This window comes from Lepisosteus platostomus, chromosome 3, assembly GCF_059453375.1.
Source record: "Lepisosteus platostomus isolate fLepPlt1 chromosome 3, fLepPlt1.hap1, whole genome shotgun sequence".
Lineage (NCBI taxonomy): Eukaryota > Metazoa > Chordata > Actinopteri > Semionotiformes > Lepisosteidae > Lepisosteus > Lepisosteus platostomus.
Window position 1 is genome coordinate 65,275,492 of NC_142613.1, and position 21,430 is coordinate 65,296,921.

Consider the following 21,430-nt stretch of genomic DNA (forward strand, 5'->3'; position numbering starts at 1 on the left):
TTGCTATCAAGAGTCTCATCAAATTAAACTTTTGAAATTACTTGTTTTGTGCAGATTGAATGCTCGAATATTTTTGAATTCTTGCTTAGTAAATGGCAAATACTCCAAATCTTTAAAGCATTTGTATAATAAAAAATACTTTTAGAAAAGTAAATAGAGAGACTGGTTTATAATTTTTAATTTTACATAATGTGGTGGCACTTTTACTTTAATTCATGGCACAATAAGACAGCCTTCCTAGGAGTAGCACTTTAAATTACAATCAAATCACAGTGAAACAAGGAAGCAAATGAATAGTTAAATGGACATTTTCTCCATTATCTTATCCTGTCATTTAGACTGCAGTTTGCATCAGATTTTATATGCAATTACCAAAAGTTTCCAGACTGAAGAGTATGTCTCTATGTGTACTGAATGGTGTCATCACTGCTTACTCCCATTAAGAAAAGAAACAAAATTGGTACAAAATAGATCACGCTGAAGAATAGACAAAAGCACCATTCAAAATTGAGACAAAAGTCATAAAACAGTGAGAGATAATACAGAGCATAATGGTCACACAGCACATTTAATACAGAATAATAGCTATGAGTAATGCTAGACACAGCCAGTGGCATGTTTTAACTTTTTCGAAATGCACCTTTGATTCAGGTATGGTATAATTGCCGATTTTATACAGTTTTTATACATTTATACATTTGTTTGTCATACAGTTAATTTAGTATTCATGGTGCATTTCCTGGAGTTACAGAGACTAGGGTGATTACATTTACTAGATGTATAGTTAGCATATGTTTCTCATTTGCGGCCACTATACTAAGCACTGGCATTAAAGCTATGGGAATGCTTCAATCATAAAGCACTTGCAATATGGTAACTAGGGCTGGGCACATAAATTTAAAGATCTTGTTGTCGTGAAAGACTGCCATCCATTTTTCCTTATGAGTGTGCAATAGTATGGATAATTTGGTGGTTTCATGTTTTTTGTCCCAGATGTTTTTTTTTCCTTTTCACGATATCTACAATGGGTCTTTTGTTTGGCTTAGTGATAGATTCTGCTTTGTTGCTTTGCATCTGTAGGCAGAGTGATAAACAGAAGTCCCGTTGATTATTTCAGCAAATGTTTCTAAATAATTATCAGTTAAATTATTCTATATTTGGAACTGCAGAGAGGTAGTAAATGTAACCTTTGAAATGTTAATATTCAGGCAGGATCATCAGAATACAAAATGCTGGTTTTGCCTTAAAATGTACATGATTATATATATGGTTTTAGGGACATTATAAACATAACAACCTCAATAATTATAAAAATCTGTATATTTTATATAGAGATTTTTAGATCAAAGGATTCCGGAGTACTGTACATATAGGAGGATTCCCAGTTAATACCTCACTAGCTACCATTCTGTGCCAGCAGACCCACTTCACAGCTCATCAGGTGAGGACTGAGAAATGACATCACCAGCTAAAATAAAAGGAGGGATTTAAATTTAGAGCCCTAATCCCAAAGTGGAATCAAGATGGCATTTTAGGGTGTTAACCCTACTCTTATGACTGTGCCGCTGGATCTTTAATCACCAAGTAGTCAGGAACTTGGTTTAACACCTTATCTGATGGATGATTTGTGAACATTTTGGTCCACAGGGAAGTGAAGGAGCATCTCCTGCTCTATCAATGCCATATAACTCAAGGCATATTATTGTGAAAAGAGTATGATACGCTAATTATATAATATAGTGACTATTATTTTATCAATAGGATTGTTGGGCTAGTGTAATTTGCTAGATGTTGAATCTGGTATAAAATACTCAGGGGTGTGTCAGTCAATGCTTATATTTTATTCCTCATTATCATTTAATCATTAAATTCTGGCTCTTGACACCAAGTGGTTACAGGTCGATAAGAATACACCTTTATGCTGTGGTTCTGACTGTCAGCTATCACAAGCAGCCCGTCAGGGCTTAATGCCAGACCCTGAGGTCCCATAAGCCCTGATGAAACTATATCCATCAACCACCTCCCTTCACTGCTCAGAAGAACAATCTTGCCAGAGCTGTAATCTGAAACAATTACATTGTTGTCGCTGTCAATTGCAATGCCTTTTGGGCAAATAAAAACCTGGTTATTTCCTTGTTCAAGACTGCTGCTCCATGTAAGGTACCCAGTAGCATCAAACAGCTTTACCGAGTTTTTTGTTGTAACGGCAGTGTCATCTTTTTTGCTGCAGGCCACAAAACATGGGTATTCCAGGCCTCCTATTAACTGCAAATGTAACACACTGCCATTAGTCCAGTCCACTGTCAAAACAGAGAGACTTTCATTTTCACAGTTGTCTGTCACTATTATCTGTCCTTTTGAATTAACTGCCACTCCAAAGGGCTTCATCCAGTTCAGTTTTAGGGAGAAAAGCCTTCTGCCATCCCTAGCGTAAACAGAGACCTGTTTTTTTTCTGGCTCTGCAATCACGACTAAATAGCCCAGGCTGGAGATTGCTATGCCCGCTGGGGATCCCACTTGTTTTGAAGGAGTCTCCTTCATCTTTCTGAAAAAAACCCACATGTCTCTGGAGGAATCCAGCACCTGCACCTTGTTGTTGCTGCAGTCTGTAATAAACACAAACCCGTCGTGAGTTACTGCAACTCCAGTGGGGCAGACTAAGTGACCGCGCCTTCTTCCTTGACTGAGCCGGCTAAGATTGACCAATTTGAAAGCTGAGTTCCTTTTCCTGAAGATTCTTGCACGGCAGCCGTTTTCCTCCGAACAGCTCGGAAAGCCCCAGAATCCTGGCTGATTTACAGACCTCGAACCTTCTGTCAGTGGAGCTCCCGTATGTGTGTCTCCAGACATTCGTGCAGTTGGAGAGTGCTTGCTGGCAATGCATTCTTCCAGATGCATCAGTGTTTGCCTCTGAGACAACAGCTCCATATCACATGCATTATTTATGAGGTGCTCCAGGGACACCGAAAGTCCAGCGAGCTGCTGCTTCTCATCAAAAGAATCTTGTACAATCTTATCCAGAAGCTTTTGCTTTTCTTTGCAATAATCTAAAGCAAAGCGAATCTCCTCTCTGTACCTAAATGCTGCTGACTCAGCTTTCACTACCTTGTGATGAAGGTTTTGTGACATGTGCTTAAGTGCACAGCAAGGGCACAGTAACCTTCAATAAAGAGAATTGGAGAGAAAAAGGAGGGGGAGAGAGAATAAGAAGCACTGATAATATTTATTTTCAACAAGTTTTTGTAATAAGATTTTGTGATTATACTCTCAAGTCCATTCTTTCAGAGACTTTCAGAGATATTCAGAGAAGTCTTGGGGTTTGAGATTAAGTTAGCTCAGTACATTAGTACCTGATATGTTAATAATCGTATACATATCCACACATTGCAGTACCTCACAGTGTGGAAGAATGGCGTGACTGAAATCAGGAATGAATATACTTTTTAATGTTGTACATTCACAATTTTGAATTTGTTTTACTTTCCCAGGTATGCTTTTTTTCATCCTGTACTTCAATTTTCAAAAGACTGTTCCTATAGAGAGCTTTTAACAAAATTGGCTTATGCAGTGCCTTCCAGAAGTATTCAGACCCTTACTATGGTGTTCCATTTCCTGAAATTACAAAATGTTGGTGCAAAGTGTTTTGTTGTTTAGTAAAACGTCTTGGAGAAAGCGCATCACAACTGACTGGCACTTGGACAGAGATTAAAATGTGTTTTGTTGGATATGTAATAAATTTGGCAATGTCCTCTCTTCTCATGGGTTTAACAGCTATTAATGTAACTATGAAATACAAAATGCACAATTAAGGTAATGTTGTGCATTTAAGGGTATAACACAATACTCAAAATGTCTTCAGAAGACAAGACTTAATAATCTGTACATTCCAGCTTTAATTATACAGTAATAATGGGAAGTTTTATTGTTTCGATATTGCAGTTGTATACTGTATTTTGTTTTTCACTAAAAATAAATGTGTTTATGTGAGTATACAGAATATGAGTAAGACAATATTGTCAGAAATACAAACTACACAACCTACCAGGATTCATATTTATGGATCATAGATTCATTTATCCCAATTTTTAGAACAGTTTGTAGTGTTTGTTTTATGAATTTTTATATATGTTTCTCTAGTTATAGTGTGATACTGTATAGAGTATAGAACTAGTCTTAATACAATATTTGTGTTTTAAACCACAAATTACATCCAATTGAAGTTAGAAAGTTGTGAATGGCAGAGTACTGTAACAAATCTTTAAAGATTATGTCTATGTGGATTTTGTGCACTAGTGTGTTTTCTAGTGTATCAGAGTAACTGTTCATGCATGAACAGTGCTTCACAAGACACAATCTGATGCAAATTCCTCTCTATGAATTCTGAATTTACTAATTCTGCATATGCTCTCTTTTAAATTGCTCCCAGGCAATTGCATACAGTATAATAACAAAGGGAATGTCTATTGGAAGCAGCTTTTTTATTCTGAAAAAGATCTCTGAAACTTAAATCTGTATTTATATTTTCATTGTCATGGAAAAGAACAGAATTGTGTAGATCAATTTCATACTATAAACCATATTGAAGAAACTCCTCTTTATACATTTGAAAGACTGTGTTCATAAAACTGTAGCTGAATGCATTTAAAATGAGTATTTTATTGGTTTGCAATATAAAGTTATACATATAATTTATGTGATAAATGTGTTACGTTTTAGAGAAATAAACCATAAAACAATTATATGCATTATCTTCTGGCAGAACCATGAAATGAAACTGAAAACTAAAGTATTGGTTCTGAAGAAGCAAAAACTATACAATTGTAAACAGAATGTTAAACTTTTCAGTACCACAGTTCACTGGCTTTGAGAGAGAAAAAAATGTTCATGTTGCATGGAAATAAATTAATTTACATTTAGTATACACAAAAGATTTTTAATTCCTTAAAAAAATGTGATATTTCAGATATTGAAAACGTTTAGGAAATCCCTTTGTCTTGATGACAAACTCTATCTTTCCAACCCTAAGAGTGAGGCAGATGTTGCACAAACCTTTGACAGGACATGCAGAAGAACTTGATTCTTTCATCCGGATGTTTTCTGCAATAACACTTTTCTGTGTCAACATCTTGGACATTATTTATGTATCCAATGATGGCAAAATTATCAGCAAGGTCCATCGCGTTTAAGCTTGAGAGTGTTGTCATCTGCCTGCAACTTGGACATTGGATGCTTCCTTCCCAGTTATCCTGAGCATTCTGTCCCACAGCCCCTTTTAAAATCTCTTTGAGACATTTTAAGCAGAAGGTATGTCCACACTGCAGCAGCTTTGGTCTTTGGTCTTTCTCATTATACAGCTCAGTGCAGACAAGACAGGCTAAAATTGAATTTGCTGAGAGGTTGAGAGCGTTCATGGTTCCCTTATGTGCTGAGCAAGTTTTTCACACTGTGCTCAGTGTGGTGGCTGGAATTGTGTCGCTAACACACCATTTAACAAAATGCCATAATTCTTCTTGTGTGTGAGAATTCACCTGCAGGAATTAGCATCTGTTACAAGGCTTATATAGTGTTGCATGGAATACACGAGCATGGCAACCTGTTTGTTTGTTTGATAAACATTCCTGTGGAGGGAGTCTAATCTCTTATCAACCAAAGTCACTTATGCAGCAAATATTTGTCATTCACAAATCCAGAGTAAATACCGGAACATGAATGCAAACTCTGCTTGAAGGATGAGTGATCTATTTTGTTTTAGAGTATTACACATACTGTATAAAGCAAGTTCAGGCATGTTTTGTAAGTGTAAAGCTCTTGAGTTGTGCTCTTGGAATATAATATATGATAACAGAATAGCAACAAAACCTTCATATAATAAAGTTATGTTAGGGATACACCTAGTCTTATGTAATGAAATACACAACAGTCTGAGAGTGTAAGAAATGAATAATTAATGATCAAAATCTGGCTGAATCTTTGCAAACATCTTTATAAGTAAATCAGATTTTAATCTTCGCTTGAAATGATCGAGATCATTCATAATTTGTTTCTGAAAACAAATGTGACGGTTGTGCTGCTATGGACAGTTTTGCAGAGTGAATGCTGAACAAACAGAGTGCCGGACTGTATAGAGGTCTGTGCGATGTTTTGCCACTCTTCCTGTGCAGGTGCATTCAGGCACACAGCAATGACTATATGACCAATGGCCATATTTCTGACCATAGCTGTCTCCTCTTGATGGTATTGAAATGTTGGTCCCACAAGTGTTCAGTTAGCCTGAGTTCAGGAGAAAAAGCAGACCATAGCAAGACCTTGGCATTTGTGCCATTGTAGCCCCAATGGTTTTAATGTTTTCATTTGTAAGTGAAGATAGCTCCTCCTGGCTTATTCCACTAGTTTTACATTTGCCCCTGTGAAACTGTGAAATTGTTCCATACCTTATAAGTGCTCTGTTCATTTATCAATTTCACAATTAATTTTAAACTATTAATGATTTCATAAAGGTAAATTCCACACTGCCAAGTAGAAAGAAGAATCAAAATGTTTTGGCTCTTGAACATTCTTTCAGTGTGAGGAAGAGACTAAGGTAGAAGAATAAGGTAGAAGGAATCCAAAGGACAAGACAACAAAGGTCAGAGCAGGTGAGAAAGTGTGTTCAAATGAAGGGAGATGTGAATGAGAGGTGTGAAAAAAGCTGAAATCTTTAAATTAGTAGAGAGGATTTAAAAATAAATTTAGAGAAGGGGTAGATGTGATCAAAGTCTAAGGAAAGTTTTGGCTTCTCATGTTTTTCTGCAGTAGGCTTCCTGAAATCTGTGTAAAAGGATACAGACTGAAAGGTTAGTAAAATCATGGCTAGGAGACATGAAATAGGAAACTATCAGCTTAAAATAATTTCTGATTTCCACCGTTCTGACTTGTTCTCTGAAATGGTCAGCCAGTATGTTGTGTAAATAGGGTGGTCTTGGAAAATGTCTCCAGTTGAGGGCTCATCCTGTAAACTGGACATCTTACACTAGATGATTCCAGGGCATAGAAAAGGTGTTGGGGTGGAAGAGAATCACCAGTGGAATTTGGTTCTCAGTCTGAGAAGTCTTCGTCAGGTTGATGTTACAGGAATTTTTGGGGGCTCAGATAAGGACCTGTGAAAACAACGTGTATGGTATCCCCTGTAAATGAGAACGTAGTATTAGTATTCTTATTGTATGGTTATCTGGACTGTGTTTTACATCATTCTTCCACCTCAGAAATATTGCCACACTGTGTTCTATGTTGTCGCTAATTGTAGTTGAAAAGATGGTCAACACTTTTGTATTCTCTCAATTCAAATACTGTAACTCCCTGCTAGCTGGGATATCTAAATCCACACTGGACAAACTTCAGTGTATCCAGTCCAGTATGTCCACTTCAGAATAATATAAATTATAAAATTATTAGTTGTGAATGTAAGTGTAGAGGATTATTTCACACTGTCGATGTAGTGAATGACTGTCTTCAATGTCGTTTAATGTTGGAAAGTAGTAAATGTTGTTACATCTAACATGAAACATTACAAGTGACCTTTTACTCGTGTTGCAAACTATGTTGTGATGGTTTAAAATCATGTAGTTTAACGGGTAAACGCACATCGTCCTCCAAAAAGACGTACCCATCAGGTGCTGAGAAAAACAATTGCAGAAAAGAGGAGCAGGATAAGCAATCTCAAAACAGTTACTCCAAATCAAGTCACCATAACAATTTCATTGTGTTCTGAGCCTGTCAGATCCATGTAACTAGCGAACGGTAGACAAGCCACATTTTGTAGCTAGACATGTAGACTAATTGAGGTGTTTTGCTAGATATTAATGGATTCACATTTCATGTTATTACTTTCAGTGTTGAAATACATTATCTTTAATGTGTTCGTCTTGTTCTTTTTTGTTAGTTATTTATTATGTGTTCTTCAAAGCTGGTCAATAAATGTTTTCAAGTTACATAATTAATTTATTTAATTGTTCTAAATAATACAATAAAGTTTGGGTGGGAGCTGATAATATTAATAATAGGAGTGTATTCGCAAATTGTGATCTTGGGTGACCCCTTTCCAAGATCTTGCCTAGGGCCCCCCAAAAACTAGAAGGGCTTTACCCTCCCCACTGTAGTTCTACCCTCCCCAACCTCTAAGTCTACGTCTAACCTCTATGTCCCCCATGCCAGGTTACGTACTATGACAGGGCCTTTTCTTACTATGCCCCAAAGCTCTGAGATTCTATCCATAATGATATCAGAGAGTCACCTTCCCTGAGCACTTTCAAATCAAGACTCAAAACCTTGTTCTATGAAGGGCTTTTATTTAATTGGTTTTGTGTCTGCCCCTCTGCTTTCCTACCATATTGCAGAACCTTATTGTAAGTGTGTAATTCAGTTGTCTCCTCTCATTGTTTGTTTTTTTTCTTACTGGGAAGGGCTTTGAGAAGCCACTTTTAAAGACACTGTATAAATAATCCATTATTAAGCTGAACAGGGCTGTGTCAATACCAAACTTAATGAGATGTCTATCTGTGTGTCTGGTCTTGCAATTGTTAAATGTGCAAAATATACAGTACAGTAGAGGTGGCAAGACATAGCCCTGTGGTGATCCAGCGGACCAAAAGCAGAAAGTAGACTAAAACTATCACATACAATAGCTGATCTGCACAAAATTGCAGAACTCTTCCACATACATTATCTGGACCTGTTTTGTCTATATTTCTTCTAAATTGTATATGCACCTTTCCATGACCTGATACTTAGCTTTTTCTAATCTCCCTTTTAACCTCTGTCTGAACTGCCTTTCTGAGCTATGTGACTCCTTGAGAAAAGCAAGTTTCTCTTTAAGAAGCGCGTGTTTGAGACTTTTGGTTACCCAGAGTTTGTTATTGGGAAAAACCTAATAGCTTTTGGTACAGTAAGAATGATGGAGTCTACACAGAAAGAACTGTAATCCAGTACTACATCAGCAAGTTCATGAATATCCTTTGATGTATCTTTAAACACACCCCATTGCATGCAGTCAAAACAACTCTGTATCCTCAGTAATTAATTTATCCCAGACTTTTCTGTTCTTGTGTCTAGTTTGCTTCTCTTGAACAGCAGCTGAGATGGGCTTTTCTTGTGTTCAGAGTTGTTGCATAGTGGAGGTCTTGCAAGAGGAGAGTAGGCATTTGGAATTGTCCTGGAGCAACAATTGATAATGCTATTCAACAATGTGTAGCAGGTCACATATTGATAATATGTGCAAAGTCTACTTTTTATTGTGCAACTGTTAAAATCCCCTAAAATGAATTTTGGAGCATCCACTTTCACAATTTCATATGCCTTTTCTACTGTTGCTTTAGGCGGAATGTATGTCACGGGAGTCTGTTCTGACGTCCATGAAGTGCGTTGTTGTGTTGTTGAAGACCCTATGCGGGAGGGTATAATCCGGTAATGACTGGAGAAGGACATCAGGGGAAGGTACAGCAGGGTTAGGATGGGTTGACAGACAGGGGGCGGTGACTGTAGTGATCTAGTGCATGGGGGGAAATGCGGAAGCAACCAAGTCCAGGGAAGTCCGAAACGGGAAGTCAGGGCGCAGTCCGTAATCCAAAGGCCGGGAGATCCATCCAAGTCGAGGATGATAAAAATCCCTGGGAACGGGAACCAAGACAGGGAATACAGAGGACTAAAACATTTACTGGACCAGGCGCTCCGGCCAGGTGCTCCATGCCCCGGACTCAGTAGGTCAGGACGCTGGGGTGAAGCCTATGCCATCGGGCCACTCCAGGCGTCCGTCTTCCTATGCTGAGCCAGGAACTGGGGAGATGCTAGGCTTTTAAACCAACATACTGTACAAACGAGACACACCGGGAAATAATAGAGCCTAATCATAACAGAAAAGGGTAGGAGCGCCCTCTAGAGGAGGGACATGGAACATAACATGTAAATGTATTTGTTATAAAAAGGTGCAGGAACTCTCTAGGGAGATAGAAGTGACACAAAGAAAAGCTTAAGATAAGATAAGACTATTAATCCCGAAGGGAAATTGAGGCGTTACAGCAGCCCGGCACAAGAAAGACAAGACAGACATCGAACAAGACAGACATCGAGATTGAAAATTAAAATTAAAAATAAACTACAACATTAGAGTAAGTTCAATGTCAGGCGTGACATGGTTTTGACAACAATGGTTATTTATCATTAGACAAACACCTCCACCTTGATATGAACCTTTGCTTCCACTGTCTCTATGGAAATCTCATCATTGTCATTCTTTATGGTCTCTTTTAACCAAATCTCTGTAAAAGCAAGTACACAGGCATTGCAAAAACCTGCATGTTAGCATGCACTTTGTTCAAATTGCCTTTCAATGACTGATCATTAGACAGAATCATAGTTGGTAAGCGAGTTTATTCTTCCTCTGCTGAAGTTTCTTTTTCAATTCATCCCTCCTGCTGTGCTTACATTTGATGATAATCCATATTGTGTGTGTGACACAACATGGCTTGAGGAAGTTTAGAAAACAGTGTATTTAAAGGTTGGAAATATTTCAACCTTAAAGTTAAGAGGAATTCTCGGCTGTACTTCAAACCAACGTTGCCAACATCCAGTACAATCCAGCCATTAACAGACAGAGCCAGGTAGTCCACTGAAAACAACAACAGCAACAGCAAAGCAAGTACCTTGATGAGTTTCACCATATCATTGACGATCATCCTGCACTTGTACAGATACCAAACAATCAAAAGGTTGTGTATAAATAATGAAAAACAGGGAAAATAATAATAATAATAATTAATAATTGCTTATACTTATATAGCGCTTTTCTGGACATTCCACTCAAAGCGCTTTACAGGTGCTTTGAGTGGAATGTCAACCCTTAAAGTACAGGTGATGTTTGTGAAAGCAACACAACTTCCATGAATTGCTGTTGCTGCTCTGTCAGGACTTGTTGTTGACCTTGGTGTTGAGCATGAAAATCCACAACACATTGTCCGTCTTCAGTCTTTTCTCCTTGTTGTGGCATGTTCTTCTCTTCACCTTTCGCCGTCTCTCAGTTGACATCTCCCTAAGTGCTTGTAAGGCTGTCTGTCATGACACTTTCACAGAGCTCCAGTGTACGCTCCAGTCCAGCTCAATCTCCGTACTCCTGCAAAAGACCTTATCTGGGACCCGAGAAGGAAATGCTTAATAGTATGAAATTAAAATTAAACACTGATTTTTGTGTGTGAAATTAAACAGATTTTTTATTTCCATTTTTTGCAGTTCTAAAGGGAATAGAACAGCTGAAAAGTAAAAGGATTTGCATACTTACTGTATATTCAAGCTGATTCAATTGAATTATGTTTTCAGGTTTTTTGCTGTTAATTAATGATTTTATTTTATTAATTGTTGTCAACTGATTAACATTTCCTTGACTATTTACTAATTTCCCCATTTGAAAGAAGTACTTTGCAAAAGCTGGAAAGCCTTGTCCTTTTTGTTTTGGGGCCGCAGGCCTATGTTAAATCAAGAGTTATCATGCCATGACAGGCTACTTTATAATAGCTGTTGCAGTGTAATAACTCTGCTTTAAACTGGCCATTAGTTTCTTTGCCTTAATTGAGAAAGAACCTTCAGTGATTAAGTTAGTTTAAATGTTTCACTTCTACCTTAAGCTAAATATTGAAAAAAAAGATGAAAGTCTAAAACATATTTAAATGAGTGTATATTCAAATATTTGTTTTCCAATTTAAAATTTAATTTTTTATTTAAACAATTTAAAAAGAAGAATCATTCTTCTATACATTTATATATTATTTTCCAACTATAACTTTCTTGAACTCCAGAGAATCCTTATATTCAAAAAAGCATGACAGAGAGTGAGGAGAAATGCATTTAAAATATTTAAAGATATTTTAAGTTTATGAAACAAATGCCATTATTTAAAATACATTATCAATGGTGTCTAACTAATTTAATAAGCTTTGATTTGACAAAGTTTAATTGTGCAGGATGTTTTATTTTAATTTACCTTTCTTGTGTAACCAGTTTAATGGTATTAACATTTATTGTTATTGTTAAGAAAATAAGAAAATATGTACAGTTGTTATTCATTATTTAAATAATATTCAAAAATATGTTGCGTCTTTCATAATCACATGTTTTTGCCTGGTCATTCACATATGCTCGTGTTAGAGCAGTTTTTGCTGTTGCAGTTTTTCTTTAACATCTAAACAGGAAAAAATGTTTTGGTCTCTGGTGAGTGTGTTGTAACCTTAAAAACCCATGTGCGTATAAAGCTGCAGTACTAAAAGGAGGTCTTTAAAATGCTATCAGGACATACTGTATTAGCAAATACATCCTCAATTTTCTCTTACTTTCAAGCCTGAGCTTCACGCAGCAGCTCATCATCAAGTCATGTCCGTTCCTGAAGTCTGTTGATGGGGTCAAACAGGTCAGGAACACTGGAGTGCTTGTCCGGCAAAACTTGTCATTGACAATTATTAAATTAATAATGTATTTTATTTTGCTGTCACAATTGTTTCTTCCTTAAGAGTTTTACGTTTACATGTAGTAAAAGACATAGTACTTAAAGAGGATCATAGAGAAACTGTAACTATTGTCCGAAGATTTATTTTTCTAAGGAAGAAGAAACCCATGAAACACGGGCAGAAGATACAAACTGCACACAGACAGTACCACAGGAATTGAATCCAGGGTCCCAGCACTGCAAGGTACTGTAGCAATGCTAACCATCTCACCACTGTGCTACACAAGAGAGAAAAATAATTTTAAGAAGCACTATTCTCTCTCCATAACCTCAAAATGGCAGTAGAGGAGGCATCAGCAGACCATTTGGCCACAGAATCGTTTCACAAGACGCTGAAGAAGCTAATTAATAAAAAAAAAATAGGCTAGAGCAAAGTCTAGCATCCAGATAAAACGGGAATGTTCTGGAAGAAACTGTATCTCCCAGGCATACGTCTTGAAGGTGGGAATTTAAGGCACAGGGATTTAAGGCTGACTGAGTGATCCGAGTGACCGAGTTCTGTGCAGTAATTCGGCCGGTAACATGATAAAGCCAGACTTGATGTACCTAAATGCAAATCCCAGGGCATAACATTGCAAAAATAAGACCTCTTGCCCATTTACTGGCAGTCAAAGAAGGCTTGGTTGACTACACAGATCTTTCTGGACTGGTTTCATAAATCCTTTGTATTCGTTACTGGGAAAATTCAAATTTAACCCAATGCATGAGATTTAAATTAGCCTTGTGGCCTCACAGCCCCTTTCTCGCAAAATTAATTTTTCGCATTGCAGCTCTACTCAATCCATTGACTTTCCACAAATGTTAAATCTGCAAATTTTGAAGCTTTACTATATGTATAATAAGCTTTTTATATAGCGCCTTTAAAAGTTGCTTCTCAAAGCGCTTCACAGAACAACAATACAAAAAAATACACAAAATATGTGCATTGAATATACACAATGAGAAGAGATACAGTAGTAGAAGGGGGTACAAAATATAGTAGGAGTAAAAGGGCACAGAGAACCAGTTTGTAATGGGAGCTGGTCCAGGCTCCCGTGAAACGTAGTCCAGGACCCTATGCAATCCGGAAGTAAGTGGAGAAGGACAACAGGGAAAAGATGTAGAGGATCAGAACGGGCTGACAGACAGGGGGGCATGGCGATGGCAAACATGTCCAAACAGTCCAAAGTCCAAAACCGGGGATCCAACCAAGATGAAACAAACACAGTTCAAAACCGGAACAGGATCCGAACGGGGACAGGGAAAAAAATGAAGGTAGCGAGGCCAGGTGCTCCGAGCCCCGGACTCAGACGGTCAGGACACCGTGATGAAGCCTATGTCGTCGGGTCTCTCCTGGACCTGCTGGTAGGCGGGCTTCCGGGCGTCCATCTCCCTGTGCTGAGCCAGGAATAGCGAGAGTCCCAGGCTTAAATAAGGAGACAAAACAAGAGGCAGGTGCACATAATCAATTAAAATACAAAAGGGTCGGAGCCCCCTTTAAGAGGAGGGATGCCGATCATGACACAGTTAAATAAAAGTCCTTCTAAAAAAGAAGGTTTTGAGTCTTGATTTGAAAGAGCTCAGGAGAGGTGACTCTGATATTGTGTTGGGTAGAGCACCAGAGCTCTGGAGCATAGCAGGATAACCTTATCTGAAATCGAAGTATGACTTATTATTCTGTAATTAGTATGGTTAGGCCTCCATTTTTATGGATGGGTGTTACATTGGCAGTTTCAGTCTTTGGTTATTGCCCCCGTGCTGAGTGCTGGAGGTGGTTTGTTAATGGTTTATGAATAAGCTCTCTTGATTCAATTAATGCAATTGGTAGAATACCAATAAGCCCCAGACATATAGTTTAACTTTAGCATTTCTTATACAGTACATGTAACACCTCTCTGTGCTCATATCATTTTACATAGAAATGTGTCTTTGCTCAGCCTGGGGACTGTTGTCAATTTCCTTTCTGGTTCCCTCCTGAGTGAAATATTTAATGTGTTCTCCATTTCTCTTTCATCTTTAAAAGGTTATTCATTATTATCTCTGACACACTTCATCATTTTCTGTTAATTTACCTATGTAGTACTGAATAAAGGTTTTATTACTTGGAGTATTTTAGCCTCCACTGCAATATTCTTTTGTACCCCTCTCTTGTTTTTTGTGATATCTTTTGTACCTATGCTAGCAGTTCATTATCTTCCTCTTCTTTAACTGAATTCTGTTCTTGTAAAGTATTTAAAATATTTCTTTCTTTATATTTTTCCTAATTTATTATATTATTTGGACCACTTATTTCTAACTTTTGATTTACTTTTGATTTATCTTTCCTTCCTCCTTCGTGCTTATCAAGGTGTGACGTGCTGCGTTATTATTACCCTTGGGAATGGCTGCTTGTAATTTAAAGATGTTATTCAAAATGCAGATGGGACTGAACAAAGACTAATTTTTTTTCTTTCCATACATTTTTGTATTTGTCCATGGCAAGCCTCTAAGGTAAACACTTTTATTTTATTTTTTTGAAGAAAATCAAATTGCCAAATTTTGGTTCCTCTCTACTAGGCTTAGAAGACTTATTTAGCTCCACAACCTATACAAGTGATATTCTCAATTGCCTCCAATTAATTAAATAGACTTCCTCTTTGAGGAAATGGGAGGAAAAAAATCAATATTAACGTTATTGTTGTCATGAGATCTGCTCTGAGAAACTCTGACCATTTTTCCAAAAATGTTATCATGAAAATTAAATTAAAAAGCAGTAGTATTCTCTTTAGAAGAAAAGTCAGTACACTGTTTTCACAGTCTTTTTTTCTGGGAATGGCACTGGAGATACAATAGCTAGATGAGAGATTTAGAGAAACAAAAATCACTGTTCATTTTGCTTGTTGGGTATACAATAACCAAGAAAATTTAACAAGATATATTGTGCCATTAAATGGCAAAAATAAAATGGCTCTCTCAAAACAGCACTACTGACTTTTCAACTTTAAAACTATTATGAAGCACTTTTGCCTTTTTCATTTCTTCATTGATTGATAGCAGCTTCTACCAGGAGGAGCAATACTGAGAATAAGTATGATAAATGAAAATTATTTTAGTGTATTTCCCCAATAAATCTGTGCAACTCATTACATTTACAAACTTGTGGCTAATAAAAAATATAACTTGTCAGTTTTTCAATTAAAGTGTCACTGAGCACTAATTTTGATATTATTTATGTTACATTCCTCTGCAAGGTGAAGGATTTCTTGTGTTTCCAACCTGTAAGTTTTCAAGTGCCAATAAGTATACAAAATATCAAAGCTATTAGACATAAACATTTTCTTGAAGGTTATGGTGACATTGGGATTGTTTCCATGTGTGATTATTTTGTTGTGAAATGACAGTGCAAATAACAATGCACACAAGCTTTAGGGAGAAAAGTGACAAGAAAGATATTTGTAGCCGATGTAAATAAACAAGAGCAAATGTAATAAAGACATTTACAAATCATAAACTTATTATAACCAGTTTAATACTGTGCTTAAAATAGTTTAAGTAAAAAATAAGGCCACTTGGTACACTTTTGATGAGTGCAATACATGAGTGAGATTTTGCACAAGGAAACCACAATTTCAGAACCTCCACGCTAAAAAGACACAAGATTCATATTTTACCCCTACATCTGATCAATGTACGTGCTCTGGACTGCTTCCCCTTGTCATATGAATGATGCTAGTTGAAAAATGGGAAAGAAAAATGGTAGACATTTACAGTAGGGCAGAAATCCTATTCCTTGAACAAATACAATTTTCAAAATGTTACAACACCAGCAACATAACATACGGTAGAAGTTAGAATATTTAATGAATAGTGTAGAATTTAAATCAAGAGATGTTATGTTAAAATTGTGCAATTTTAAAACCTAATTTAGCATATTATGTACAAATCTGGACACAATATTACTAAAATGATATTTCTGCTACAGAGTATGTCCAGCGAAATGCAACCAGGCTCAGAGAATGCCCTACTCTGACATGCTAAAAACCTTTTTAGCTTTCAACAGTGAATACAGTAGTACAAGGGACAAAGCATATCCAATGGGCATCAGAATCAGAAGGAACACAAATCAGAAGGCATTAGTGGAAACTATGAGGACTTGCATTTAAAGCTGAGATTATAAAGCACCATTTTATGCAAATGGTTGTGGAAATATATAATAAGCTTCTCAGAAGTAGTGTCGCAGCCAATACAATCACATTTTTCACGAAATGGCTGGATTATCTTCCACTCAATTAGCTACTAGCAACAAAATGAACTAGGTGGGATGTACATTTTTAGCCTCAAGTTTTTGTGATTTTAGTTTCCAATAGTATTGTGCGAAAACACAGATACTGTATCATTATCTCTTAGTTAAATGGGAGGAAAAATGCTATTTATAAATAAATTATCTGACAAGCCGTTGGTATTCTGAGACAAACTTAATAAATAAAACATTTCAGTAAATAAAAGTTAATGAGAAGAAATCACTCAAATTTATTTTATCTTCAAGACAAGGAGGGTCAAGGGATGTCTAGTTTATTAAGATGGATTACTTCTTTTCTTTGCATCTTGGTGAGTTCTGAGAAAATAGGTGAAAATAAGCAGGTGGTGTGATTGCTGGTTGTGGAAAGAAGAACATAGAAACACTCCCCTTTTTACGATGATTAAACAGAATGGCTCTTACTGTCTTTGTTTAAAGAGTATAAGGCTCTTCTTTTTATTGTTAACTAAAATAAGTGCATAAATTACAGTCATCCCTTGATTTTTGATCTTAACTAAGTTTTCTAACTCGTATATGAACCCCCAGAGCTCCCCCCAACACAATACATTAGAAAAGGACACCAGCTGAAAAGATCAAGCATTGTTCAAACTCTAACATACAGTATAAAAAAATAAACAACATGTACTTAACAAGCTGTAAAATATCATTAATTAATCCGGTCTACAAAAACCTGTAAAAAAACATTGCCCCCCAGTCAGTTTGTTTTTGGTTATATTATTGTTTTATTTTATTTCACTTTATCTCAGCTTTTATTTCATCATTAAAATGTGGAAATAAAAGAATAATTTTCTGACTTTGTAATGAAAAGCAATCTCATAGCAACAACACTAGATTTTGCAATGCTCTTTATCATGTCCTTTTGCGAAAAAAATCATATGGAGTGTTGAAGTAGCCCAATTTATAGCAATACAAATGTCTTTTAATCTCTGACCCTAATCCAGTCTCTTAATTATTTCCATTTTCTGAGTTGTGTCTATTTCTTTGTATGCTTTCTTTACTTTCTTACCATCACCCTAAAACTTTTCAGCACATTTTGGACGCCATGATGGATATTGATTGCACAGATAATGCTCAATAAAATAAAAGAACTCATACTCACGATAACAATGAGCACAACGTAAAAAAGTCTAAACAGTTTAACAAAGTTTGACGAAGCTGGACCGGTCTTCCTAGAATCATAGGTTCAGCATGTATTCCTCCCCATATGGTTTTTCGCTGCCTCTGAAGAGGTCTTGTTTATTGAGGCGAAAAATATTGTTTGTAGGGTTAAATATAGGGCAAGTCTATTTTTACCGGCTTTCAGTAGCTTAAATTTGTAAACTAGGGGTTTATAAAATGAGGGATGCCTGCGTTTTTAACTTTGAAGACGAGCCGCAGCAACCTTCTTACAGGATATCCAAAGTGATCATAGAATACACTAGAAATACAAAACCTTTATCTTCTTTTAGTTCCATTAATGACACATCTTGCATATTTGTAGTTTGAAGCGGCCGACATACTCTGGAAACATCGTCATGTTTATGTATGCAATAGGAATAGATTGATACATAAACTAGCAAGTGACATAACATTTCAGCGTTCTGTTGTACGATTGAAATACATTGATGAGACAATTCTCAAGGGAAACACAGGTAGCATAGAATATGGTCGCTGGCTGCTCAGCTGCTGCAGAAGCAATGGGAGTGAGGAGCGTTTGCTCATGCCTGTGATGCTGGTTTTCTCAAGGCTCTGGATGTGTCTCCTGTGCGGCTGGGGAGGGAGATTGCCCTGAAGTCTTTACTATGCACTTGCATTTCCTGCTGAGCCAAATAAAGCGGGGGTGGGAAAGCCTCTTGTTGGTACAACTCAACCTTTTTATGTACTTAAGGGATTTGTGTTTGTGTATAGGATCCCAAGCACTGAAAAGCACAAGCATTAATTATAGTCCCCCACTTAGGATATCTGCTTAACCAGAGAATTGGTATGTCTTTCAGACATTCAGACTGCTTTAAGACAGACACCAAGAGTGTGTAATCGGTAATAATTTGTGATTGTAATAAATACAGGAATAATAAATGTCATTTTCCACTGAACTTGCTCATAAATATCACTCAAATCAAATATTTCTTCTGTTATTATTAATATTGTTATTAAGGTCCAATAACCTGAAAATCTGGTTTAAATATTAGTATAAACTGATATAACACTTCTGAGATGCAAGTTGGTCCGAGTGGTGCTATTGTGTTGAGCCCAAAACATAAGAAAAAATTGTCAAATTAGTGATTATGTAATCTTCTCTATTGTCATGCAGGTTTTGACTTCACCCCTCTCTTCACCTCTCTCCACTTTGCACCACCTGAGTGGCCTCTCTACCTCTCCCCTCTCCCACCTCCTCCCCTCTCCCGGCTTCTGTTCTCACACCTAAGGAAGACTCCACAGCCGAAATGTTGTTTTCTCTCTTCTCTTTTCAGCGTGGAATAAACCTATAACTTGTTCCTTTGCGACCAACGCATGCTGGCACAGCTGCCCACCTGAACCAAAGTAGTGATTATGTCATCAAGGTTAGACAAAGGAACAAGCAGATGTTCTACCTTTTGCTTAGTGGAGTATTTACTAATGTACTCAGTGGGCTTCAGTATTCCCAGAAGTTTGTGCTGACTGAAATTACTCTGAATCAGCACTGGCTCTGTGAGAAATTACAGAGTAGACTTTTAATTTATTAATTAAAATTTAGGTATTACTAAAATGATTACTAATAAAATAACTATAATTATTACTATGATTATTAACTATGTACTGTACAAACAGCTGTTGGATCTTTGCACCTTATCTAATCTAAAGGACAGAGCAAGGGGGTTCAGGAACGTGCTAACATACTTTGATTCAGTAGGGCTTCTATTGAGAAAAAATCATACAACCATATTTTTACCTGAATTGGGACATTAGATTAATTTCCATTATGATGCAGGTGATAACTTTTTAGAGGACAAAACAGAATAGAGAATAGAGAAAATGGAAAGAAATAGAATTTTGAATTTAGAGAAACTTTCTTTGTTAAAAGCAGACAAGCTCTGGCTTTCAATTATTTCCTAATGTTCCAAGTAGTGTCAAACAAAAAGAACAGTTTTGGTTAGATGTTAGGAAGAATATGTTGTGTTTTTGGGAGGTATTGGCGCACGAGTACAATTCAGTTTCTGTGTCTGGCACAGCCATATTACTTTTTCTAAACTTGGATGCCGACAGTTGTGAAAAAAGGTGTAGAAAGCAGAATAATACATATTGTAGCTCAAAACATAAATGGTGTAAAATGCAGTCATTTTTCCTATTAATTACTCTGACAAAGAATTGATTGTTGTTTTTCCATATGTATGTTTCCAGACATAACCATTTGATATATCTGTACCACTGGCACGTATCTGCAGAATGTACTTTTTAACAAAATAAAATGAACAGGGTGGCTTGTACATCTTTAAATCAATGGTTATTAGAATAACCGGCAAAGCACGTTTTCTGAGATCACAAATCCCTCAAGTCAGTATGGCAAATGCGTCTTCCCCTCAGCAGAACATTCTTAAAAACCTGAGGTTATTTTTTTCTGAGAACCAGAAAACATTGGAAGTCTAATGCTTAGCTGTGTCGTAGCATAGCCATACTTTTAGTTACCCAAAGCTAAGAGGAATCAAAAACTTTGGAAATCTACCTTTAGGCTTCTGCAAGATTTCTCAGAGTGTGCAGAATGACAGTTTATGATGTGAGAAAATTCTGGTAGGAGTATGTTGCCACAAAAATGAGTTACATCTCTGCGCATAACCATTTCATCAGAGTGACACTTAGTAATCTTAGTAATGGTTTTCAAAGAGCTCCGTGAACCACTGAAACACTACCTGAACATCAAGAGGTTAGTGAAAGTACTATTCTGATATCTGCACACAAAACCATGTCTGACTCCCCGACACCGAGCTGGAGCTCATCAGAGCACAGAAGGCTATTCCCTGCAGTTACAGTCAAACTCTGATTAAGTCAATGAGCCGCTGATGCAATGTAATTATTGCTGCGAGGGATGGACAGACTTCGTATTGAAACTTCATGACATCTTTGCTTGACCTCATCTTCTGTAGGCAGGATTTGCTTAAACAGCAAAAGCAGTTTGAAATGAAATGCGAGGGGTATTGGTGGTAAATCAATGAAATGTAGTAACATTACAGTCTTGGAGCATTTAACTAGCAGATAAAAATAATGGCTTTTCATTGCAGAGCTGTATTTCAAATTTGGCAGTGCTTTGGTGTAGATACAGTATACAGTATATATATATAGATGGGCTAGAAGTGCAATATCAGAGTGATATCTCTGATTCCGCTGTTTTACATGAGTAATTTTTAAAATATTTTTTGCAAAATAGTATGGACAATTCAAGTATTCCATGAAGTTCTAATTATTGGTGTTGCATCTGGTTTCTATGGAGACATCACTGTTACCGTCACTGTAGGTCAACTTGGTATTTTGTATATTTTTTCAATTAACTCCTGGCTTTTGCTGTTAATTATTTAAGAAAAAGTTATAATCTTATGCAAAGATGGCAAATACTTTGTCTTACAAAAACTGGGCAACATGAATGCAGATAAAAGGATTTGTGTTCAAGTAAATCTTGTACT

General features: G+C 36.7%; 2 protein-coding genes across 2 annotated transcripts in view; one reads left to right on the plus strand and one right to left on the minus strand.

Moving 5' to 3' along the window:
* The window catches only part of dlgap2a (discs, large (Drosophila) homolog-associated protein 2a), a 416,982-nt gene that overhangs the window by 22,666 nt on the left and 372,886 nt on the right, over window positions 1–21,430 (plus strand). The window lies entirely within an intron of this gene.
* LOC148675297 (E3 ubiquitin-protein ligase TRIM32-like) lies at window positions 107–5,538 on the minus strand. Its single transcript, XM_088626476.1, has 2 exons — window positions 5,050–5,538; window positions 107–3,160 (listed from the first exon to the last, which is right to left on the minus strand). Exons 1-2 carry the CDS (start codon window positions 5,409–5,411, stop codon window positions 1,858–1,860), a joined length of 1,665 nt encoding a protein of 554 aa, XP_088482602.1. The 5' UTR covers window positions 5,412–5,538; the 3' UTR covers window positions 107–1,857.

What these genes read in the sequence shown, in the direction of transcription:
- LOC148675297 (XM_088626476.1), bottom strand. Translation starts at nt 5,411, where the DNA reads ATGAACGCTCTCAACCTCTCAGCAAATTCAATTTTAGCCTGTCTTGTC. An exon ending in TTCTGCATGTCCTGTCAAAG is followed by an intron (nt 3,161 to 5,049) that starts GTTTGTGCAACA and finishes TCTTTATTGAAG; the next exon opens with GTTACTGTGCCCTTGCTGTG.